At 34.6% G+C, this 9,322-nt stretch overlaps 1 protein-coding gene across 4 annotated transcripts in view; it reads right to left on the bottom strand.

Annotated features, from left to right (window-relative positions):
- Positions 1-236: 236 nt before the first annotated feature.
- LOC107661935 (ankyrin repeat domain-containing protein 13D-like) overlaps positions 237-9,322 on the bottom strand; it is an 18,998-nt gene continuing 9,912 nt past the window's right edge. Inside the window, exons 8-17 of one of the 4 annotated variants that reach the window (XM_016451734.1) lie at positions 8,515-8,596; positions 8,316-8,377; positions 7,369-7,499; positions 7,109-7,266; positions 5,940-6,053; positions 5,691-5,863; positions 4,364-4,443; positions 4,036-4,254; positions 626-706; positions 237-559 (exon numbers count right to left, since the gene is read on the bottom strand). In XM_016451734.1, the coding sequence (XP_016307220.1) occupies positions 643-706; positions 4,036-4,254; positions 4,364-4,443; positions 5,691-5,863; positions 5,940-6,053; positions 7,109-7,266; positions 7,369-7,499; positions 8,316-8,377; positions 8,515-8,596 (1,083 nt within the window). In that variant the 3' untranslated portion in view covers positions 237-559; positions 626-642. Of the gene's footprint in view, positions 707-4,035; positions 4,255-4,363; positions 4,444-5,690; positions 5,864-5,939; positions 6,054-7,108; positions 7,267-7,368; positions 7,500-8,315; positions 8,378-8,514; positions 8,597-9,322 lie in introns of all 4 variants that reach the window. The other 3 variants (XM_016451733.1, XM_016451731.1, XM_016451732.1) reach the window with 3 other exon arrangements.

The following is a 9,322-nucleotide window of genomic DNA, read 5'->3' as shown; positions in this document are numbered from 1 at the left end:
TCTGCAGCTAAATCACACTACACATGCATGGTCTGTGTGAAGAGCAGCTTTTCTGAAGGCAAAGGCTATTCGAATCCCCTTTACATCAATGATACTAATATATTTTAGGTGTTTCTGTCAGTTTCTTTGTCTGCTGTCTGTGTGTTAGATGGTTGCTTCCCCATGCACGCAAAAACGTCATAACAGAGATCATTGTTGTGAAAGTGTTTGAGCAACATTTAATACTTATACTCTCATGTTATTATCATCCACCAGAAGTACACTCATTATTTTATGCAATAGTATTTTCAGTACTTTACCTTTATGCTTGATCATAGTCATCAATGTTCATAATTTATATTCACATTTTCATCTGCATCATTATACAATGAAGTTAAAGTTGACCTTTTATCACTCAAAAGACAGTGGAACTGATAGGATATCATTCACAATTTCATGCCGTGCTCTTTGATTTATCTTCTGTTATGAATCGTTTCAGTCCTGGCACACACACACTCTCTCCGATTCCTCTTTCTATTCCATCTTTATTATTTTGGAAAAGAAATAAAGAGCGATGAATCTAGAAGAAGAAGAATTTAACATTGCAGAAAAAAAAACAACCAATAAATTACTCCGTTGAACCCACATCAAGCATTGCTACAGTTACTTCTCTGTGAGAGACAGCTGTAGTATCCTCTCCAGCTCTTCCTCCTCTTCCCTCCTCTTCCTTTAGGGAACAAAAAGAGGAGTGAGACTGGCTGATACAAATGAGGAAATGCATAAACTCTGTTCCACAGTTTCTATATGAATTTAAGATTTTCTCTACTAAACCCATGTGGTATGTGGAAAATTCCTCACATTAAGTCGCTACATTGAAAATATAACAAAATAATAATAGGTGTTAATGTTTTTGTGACTGGAATAGCTTCTGTAAGTAGAACAGGCAAGAGAAAAAAGCAAAACAACAAATTATTCTTTTGGATGAAAAATGTGTCAAATGTGCTTGTCATGTTTTATATACTGTAGTGCAACAGAACAAAAAAAAAAAAAATTCTTGGATGAAAAAATGTGTAGTACATGTGTTTGGCAGTTTGTATATAGTGTAACAGAGCAAAACAGAAACTGAAACAAAAAAACAAAACAAAACAATTCTGTCTTGGATGAAAAAAACGTGTTTGTCAAGTTGTATATAGTACAACAAAACAAAACATAAAATTAAACAAAAATACAATAAACCATTTTTTTTTTCTTGGATAAAAATGTATAGTAAATGTGCTTGTCATGTTGTTTATAGCACAACAAAACAAAAATGAAATGAATTTCACTTTGATGAAAAATGTGTAGTTAATGTGCTTACCAGGTTGTATATAAAAAAACAAACATAAAACAGAGAAAAAAAACAACAAACAAAACAAAATTTTCTCTTAGATAAAAAAAACGTGCCTCTCAGGTTGTTTAAAAAACAACAAAATGAAACAAATGAAAAAAACAAAAACAAAGAAAACCAGAACATTTCTCTTGAAAATGTGTAATAAATGTGCAAGTTGTATTTAGTGCAACAAAATAACAAAAATGAAACAAAAAACAAATCCAAATTTTCTCTTGAATTAAAAATTTGTAGTAAATATGCTTACCAGTTTGTGTATAGTGCAACAAATCAAAACAAAAAAATGAAACAAAAAACAACATTTTGTCTTGGATGAAAAAATGTCTAGTAAATGTCCTTGTCATGTTGTTTATAGCTAGGGTGATCATACGTCCTCTTTTCGGACCCGTCCGGCCGGGATTTCTAAATTGCCCAAAATGTCCAGGATTCGGCTTTTACTTTCTACAGTCGCCATTCATTGTTTGCGTTTTTGTATTAAAGCCCTGCGTGGGACTATCTGACCATTACTGCCTGCTCACGCAAACATTCTAATATTGCATATAATTTTCGCGCATCAGGGAGCAGCTATCAATATGTGGAGTATTTAAATCTCTTATGAATGAGCGCTCGCTGTTCACTTTCACTTATGATTTGGCGATCACGCACACTCTGTGTAATGCCCGGTTCAGACTACTCTATTTTAGCCCGATTTTGCCACGATTTGCTCGACGTAGGGTGTCGTGGGGATTCGTAAACGACATTGGGTGTTGGGACGCAAGATTCCATCGTTTCAGTTCGTGTAGCGTGTCATAGTGGACGACAACCGATTCCGCGTCTGCGATGCTTCACGACATCACGACAGAAAAGACTACTCTGTGTAAAGGAAGCACATCTTATAAGATCAGATATCTGTCAATCTGCTGAGCAGCAAATCCTTCAGCATGGTCTGTCAGTCATCTCTCCTTTCTCTCGACCCATGATCAGACTCCTACAGCTTGTGTTGGATGCAGGGTTGCCAAGAACGCGTTTTTTTCCCCCAATGTAATTGGGCTACTGTTGCCATGGGCTGATTTCCTCCTATGGGTTAAAGGTTTGAAATATTGCATAAATTACATTTGACTGAAATACAACAGATAATATACAAGACAGCAATAATATACACCATGACCTGAAGGATATGTGTGTTCATTCAAAGAAAGGTTTTCCTATGAATTAGTTAGTAGAAAAGTCCACTTCTACTGTGCCTTGTGCCTCTTGCGATGGAACATGCAGTGATTTTCCCTGCTTCGCATTCCATTAGGTCGTAAATGTATCTGGTGTCAGGGTTGCCATGGTAACCAGGGTCCTGGGCCCTGTTCACAGACAACTTGGCACCCAGTATGTTTATTGGGTGAGGGGTCTGTGAACGTTTGTTAATATAATGAATAATTGATTTGTTAAATCAAATGAAAAATGGTGTCTCTGATTGGTCCAGACGCTACAGATATTATATAGACCCCCCCTCAACCTGCCCCCACTGTCCTCTTTTTGTAAAACTGGAATATGGTCACCCTATTATAGCACAACAAAACAAAACAAAAATGAAACAAAAAACAACAACAAACAAAACAAAAATTGTTCATAGAGCAACAAAACGAAACAAATTAAAAAAATAAAAATAATAATTTCTCTTGGATGAAAATGTGTAATAAATTTGCTTGTCAGGTTGTATTTAGTGCAGCAAAATGAAAATATGAAACAAAAAACAAATCCAAATTTTAACCTGGATGAAAAAATGTGCAGTAAATGTGCTTGCCAGATATAGTGCAACAAAATGAAACAAACAAATGAAAAACAAATAAAACAAATACTGAAAAATAAAATAAAAAATTGTGTACTAAATGTGCTTGTCAGGTTGTATTTAGTGCAACAAAGCAAAACAAAACCTTTTTTTTTTTGGATGAAAAATGTGCAGCAAATGTGCTTGTCAGATTGTTTATAACAACAAAAAAAGAAAAAAGAAAACAACATTTTCTCTTTGATTAAAAATATGTAGTAGCCTAGTAAATGTCAGGTTGTATATTAGTGCAACAAAAGAAAACAATAATTTATTTTTTTCTCTGATAAAATTTTGTAGTAAATGTGCTTGTCATGTTTATAGCACAATGAAGCAAAACAAAAAACTAAATTTTCTCTTGAGTGAAAAATGTGCAGTCAATGTGCTTATCAGATTGTATATAGTGCAACAAAAATAAAACCATTTAAAAAACCACAAACAAAACAAAACATGTTTTCAAAAAGGCAAAGAAAACAAAAAATAATTATCTTGGATGAAAAATGTGTAATAAATGTGCTTGTCAGGTTGTTTATAGCACAACAAAAAAAAAAAAATTAAACAAAAAACAAAATAGAAAAACAACAAAAAATTTTCTCTGATAAAAATGTTTAGGAAATGTGCTTATCAGGTTGTATATAGAAACAAAACAAAAACATAAAACAAAATTTACTCTTGGATGCATGCAACACTGTCTTAGAATTTAGTCATAAAGATATTTTAAGGCAGCATAAATTTGCAGTCAGCTGTTTGCTACAGGCTTTGTGTCAAAAGCCAATGATGCCTTCAAAGTTTGTCTAGATTTTAGCTCAGTAGGTTTGGGAACAGAGCTTATGCTTTTGGATCCTGTCGTTTCTTGCTCCTCTGTCATTCGTACCTGTCTAACTCCTCCTGTTCTCTGCAGGAAAGCTCCATCGCCATGCGTAGCTGTTCATCAAAACTGGTGGCCACAGCAAACGCTCCCGGCACCCGTGGCTCGGTCAGTGAGCTGTAACACGGAGGTGAGTTGAGTGCGGGATCAGACGGGAATAGCGGCTGGCCAGCATCGGACTCGACACTCTCCCCTCCAGCCAGCGACAAAGATTCCTGAATTGCCCTGTCAGACACACAATCACATTTCAAACAGCTGAACAATTGATATGCACATGCTCACACTCAACACTCAATCCACACACACACACACACACACACACACACACACACACCTCTCAAGCTGAGAGTCCTCCTCATAAAGCGGAGGCTGAGAATCTGGACGAGTGTTAGTGAGAGCCTCCCATATGGTCACCTACAGAAACGCACAGGAAAAGAAAGAGAAATGAGGGAGTGGGTGGAAAGCTGTGGAGGGACTGATGAAAAGTTGATGTCTGCTAATTGTTTAGTATTGACTAGAGCATCACATTTACTCATAATAATAATAAAGACTATGAAAAAGGCTTAATCATGAGGAGTAAAGTATCTGTTTAGATGTGGGGCCAGACGTATAAACATAGCCATGATGTTAAGCCTGTGTCTTAAATTAATAACTAATACAGTATAACCAGCTAAAAATGTAGATGACTAACTTAGACAAGTCTTAGCAGTTTATGCAACCGTGTTTTTTTGCAACACTGAAACTAATCACAGAAATGTCTGCTGTACATATTAATGATTTTTAAAATTAAATTAAAGTAGTATATTTTTTCGGTATTTATCCTGAACAGGTTGAATATGTGGTTGCATTCTTGGTTATAGCACAAAAAAGCAGATGGATGTTGAATAAATTATTCACAAGTTTGTTATATTATGTTTTAGTGGCTGGTTTGTGGTAACAGCTTATTCTGGTTAAAAATGACAAAAAATGACTATAGAGATAAACACTGTCAGAATATCTAAAATGACTAATGTTTGGTTTTGCATGAAAGTAAAAAAAAAATTAAAAATAAAAAAAAACACAGATATTTCCAAATTTATTGGGACAAAAATCTACACGTCACAATAAAATAAAATAAAATAAAATTAAATTAAATAAAATCTGGGAACAGAGCTTGTTTTTAGATTCAGCAATTTTCATGCCATATATATTTCAATAATGTAATAATCGCAGGGCAGTATCCGTTTATGAGTGGCTTTACAGAAAACAAACCCATATCTGACTTTCTTTTCACCCAAAATAATGTCTAGATTATTTCACAGTCATAAAGAGGAAAATACAGTTCTAATAGCAGAAATCTAGTTTACTTGCTAGTTAGTGTCTGAATATGAAATCTAAATATCATGCTTCTAAAATAAACTCTGGATATCTTTGAAAAAATACAATAATAAAATAAAATAATCAAGATCAAATAATTCGCTCTCTCAAATCATATAAACCTAGTACCTTGAAAAACATCTGTTTCCAGGCAGACTGATAAAAATATGCAGCGACTCTTAGAAGTTGAGTACAGCCAGCCAATCAGAACAGAGCTTGCCAGATCGAGAAAGTGCATGGAATATTTTGTGTGTAATGCATTAGAATGCTGATCCATGGACATACCATGTGATAGATACCATTACCTGGTCACTCTCTGTTCCCGCGTCCAGCAGACTCTGCTGTATGGCGAACTGGAGTAAATTATCATCCTCATCCCTCATTGGTTCGCTGCGGCCTGGTCCAAGGGTGGTGTATTCTGGGGGAGGCTCAAACACAGATGGGTCGATTTCACACTGCAGAGGGGGAGGCGTCTGACCTGAAAGCAGTGAGGTGAGGCTAAATACCCGGCACAGTCACAGTCAGAGCAACTTTAGACCTGAAGAGATACTTACCGGCCTCTGTGGCTCCTTGAGGAGATTGTACTGTAACAGAACTGACCGGTTCATCGCAGCCACACAAATTGCTGAATGTCACTCGAGCATTCAACACATGGAAGAGAGGAATTTCTAAGAGTCAGAATAATGATTAAAGTCAATTTAAACTGCTGTTTACAACAATTTTTGATGTAAAACAGGACATTTCTTGAGAAAATATTTTAAATAAGACAACAAATAAATGTAATGTGCATAGATGAATGGAAAATTAAAATTCTGTCATCATTTGCTCACCATCAAGTAGGAGTAGGCGATATCACCAAAATCTTATATCACGATATAAGAGTAATTCTATTTCACAGTAACGATATATATCACGATAGTTTTTTTTAATTAGTTGTTTTAAGCTTTAAATAAGGTCTTTATGATATAACATTTTTTGATACAACAGAAATTTCATAATTCTTGTCACAAAACTAATACTAGCCTAAATTAAAAAAACTCAAGTTCACTGAAGACAAGTAAACAGTCAGCGATTAAATAAGGATAAGAAATTAATTACAAGCAATAGGACAAAAAACTACAGTAGAAAAAATAAATAAGAATACATTGTATATACTTTATAGTAATCAAATGTATCTTCACTGTGTAAATTTAATGTATTTTTCTTCTTACTAAAGTAACAAAAGTGATTTAGTCAAAAGCAGTGAGAGATTTTCTGTCTTTTGTTGTTTGATTAACATGAATGACAGACAGCGGGAATATTAGACTGCTGTCACTTTAAGAGCTGCCCCGGATCCAATATACTGTTACATGTGTGTTTTTCTTTCTCAGCTGTTTGCTTTCACTTAAGACCTAAATTACTGTTTACGAGGATACTTGCAAAGACGTGCATTTTGACACATACAAGTCTGTGTATTTAACCTTTCAAGGCCTATAAAGCAGCAAAAATAACTTAATGGAAGTCAATGGGACCCGAAACTGTTTGCTTACCAACATTCTTCAAAATATCTTCTTTTGTGTTCCATAGAATAAAGAAATGAGTAAATGATGAGGGTAAGCAAATGATGACTGAATATTTGGGTGGACTGTCCCTTTAAGAAAGTAAATAGCAAAAGATTTTGATTGCATTGTTGACTTTAAGGACATAAAATGATCAGTCAACTTGATGTGACACTTCTTCTCACCAATCTTTACAGGAAAGCCAGGTGGCAGGCGTAGGGTGATGAAGTCACGCAGCTTGGCAAAGTGGGCGTTAGATATGGCCATGAGGTCAATGATGGGCGTAACCTGCTCAGCCAGCGAGAGAGGATGATCTTCACTCAACCACAGTGTGGCCTTAAACCTGAGCGAGACACACAAAGGTAAAGAGACAAAGCAAATGTTCTTAATTCATATGCAAACAGGTTCAAATCATGGCACTTTGAGGTTGCCATAGAGACGGTACCTCTGCACTTTGCTCGTGAGCTCAATGGGCCGCCCAATATCTCTGCCGTTCAGATTAAACTCTGCATCGAAGTACTCCTCCGCTGTGATGGCTGTTGGGTTATGGGGACTAGCGCACTGAGAAACCTGACTCTAGAAACACAGTAAACAAATGATTCAGTGTTGTCTCCAATCAGCACAGTCACAAATATTGTCACAAAAAACAATATATTTAGTTTTTATGCTCAGCGAGGCTGCATTTATTTGATCAAAAATACTGCAAAAACAGTAATGTTGTGAAATATTATTTTCAATTTAAAATAACAGTTTTCTATTTTAACATATTTTTTATTATGTCATTTCTTCCTGTGATCAAATCTGAATTTTCAGCATCATTACTCCAGTCTTCAGTGTCACATGATCTGTCAGAAATCATTCTAATATGCTGATTTGCCACTCAAGAAACATTTCCTATTATTATCAATGTTGAAAACAGTTGTACTGCTTCATATTTTTGTGGAAACCATGATAAATGTTTTAAGGTTTCTCTGATGAAAGTTCAAAACAACAACATTTGAAATGTCTTTAGTTTAAATCATCAACCACGCTCAATAAAACAAATCAACCATGCTCAATAAAAAATACATTTCATTCAATAACAACAAAAAAATCTTTTGACCCCAAACTTTTGAATGGTGGCATATATGTTCATTTTTTTATATATGGTTCAGGCTATTTTTTTTAATGATTATATTAATCATTAACATTTTCAAATCAATAAATTTAAATATTGTGTTAATTTAGTTCTTATATATTTTTAATTTATAGTTTTGTGAGGTAATTTTAACATTTGTTTAGTTCGTAAATGTAAAAAAAACAAAAAACGAAATATACTGAACTTCTAAATTAAAAATAAGATCATATGCAACTGAACTGAAATGATATGCACCGATCAGTGATCACACTCACCCCAGTACTAGAGATGTGCTGCTCAGCAATACCAAGGAACGACTGTAGAGGAGTTCTAGATCCTGAAAGCACAGAGAGTGGAAGGTGACAGCACAGAAAGGGAAATGCATTCGAGTATATGTACAAAAACTATATGTATGTGTATTTTTAGTTAAATTGACTGTCAGCATAATTTTTCTGTTTGTATGGGTTTAAGTACCTTTACTCCTAGACTTATCCTGATCAGAAAGGTGTTCAGTCCGAGAACGTGTCACTAACTCCACATTACTGGCACTGAAAACCTACAATTATGTAAGTATAAAAAACAATCAGGGAGGTCATTTTGTCCTCTGCACCAGTGTTAATTTTGACAGCAAATTTTGATTTAGTTTTAGTCAAAGTCTTTTGACTAAAATGCCATTTAGTTTTTGTCATATTTTAGTCATCTGAATTGTTTTTAGTTTTAGTTGACTAAACGTTTAGTCGGCTGAAATCTAATGGGTTTAGTTACAGTGCATTTATTAAGCATTTCTCTAACATTTCCAAACTCATTATATAGGCTTGATATTAAGGTTTTATCATGATTTAACTGCGGTGACACACAACATGCCTTTATGTTAAAATGAAATAAAACCACTTCTCAAAGAACAAGAACATGGTCTTCTTTTTAATGAAATACCAACCGTTATATAGGCTAATTATGCATTCTTTACAGCAACTTGTTTACCATATTCTTCATTCTTTCAAGCAGACAAATGTATTTCTATAAATAAATGTAGATTAATCTTTAGGGCTACTAAAGTTTTTCAGTCAAGAGCAGTGCGTGATTTTCTGTCTTTCTGTTGTTGCTTGATTAAAGGGATCATGTGATGCTGCTAAAAAGAACATTATTTTGTGTATTTGGTGTAATGAAATGTGTTTATGCGGTTTAAAGTAAAAAAAACACATTTTTTACATACTGTACATTATTGTTTCTCCTCTATGCCCCGCCTTTTTGAAACGCGTCGATTTTTACAAAGCTCATCGGT

The sequence above is a fragment of the Sinocyclocheilus anshuiensis genome, unplaced genomic scaffold (genome assembly GCF_001515605.1).
Source record: "Sinocyclocheilus anshuiensis isolate Anshui unplaced genomic scaffold, SAMN03320099.WGS_v1.1 scaffold759, whole genome shotgun sequence".
Taxonomy (NCBI): domain Eukaryota; kingdom Metazoa; phylum Chordata; class Actinopteri; order Cypriniformes; family Cyprinidae; genus Sinocyclocheilus; species Sinocyclocheilus anshuiensis.
The sequence above is the reverse complement of the archived record's forward strand: the minus strand, read 5'-3'. Positions and strand labels throughout refer to the sequence as shown.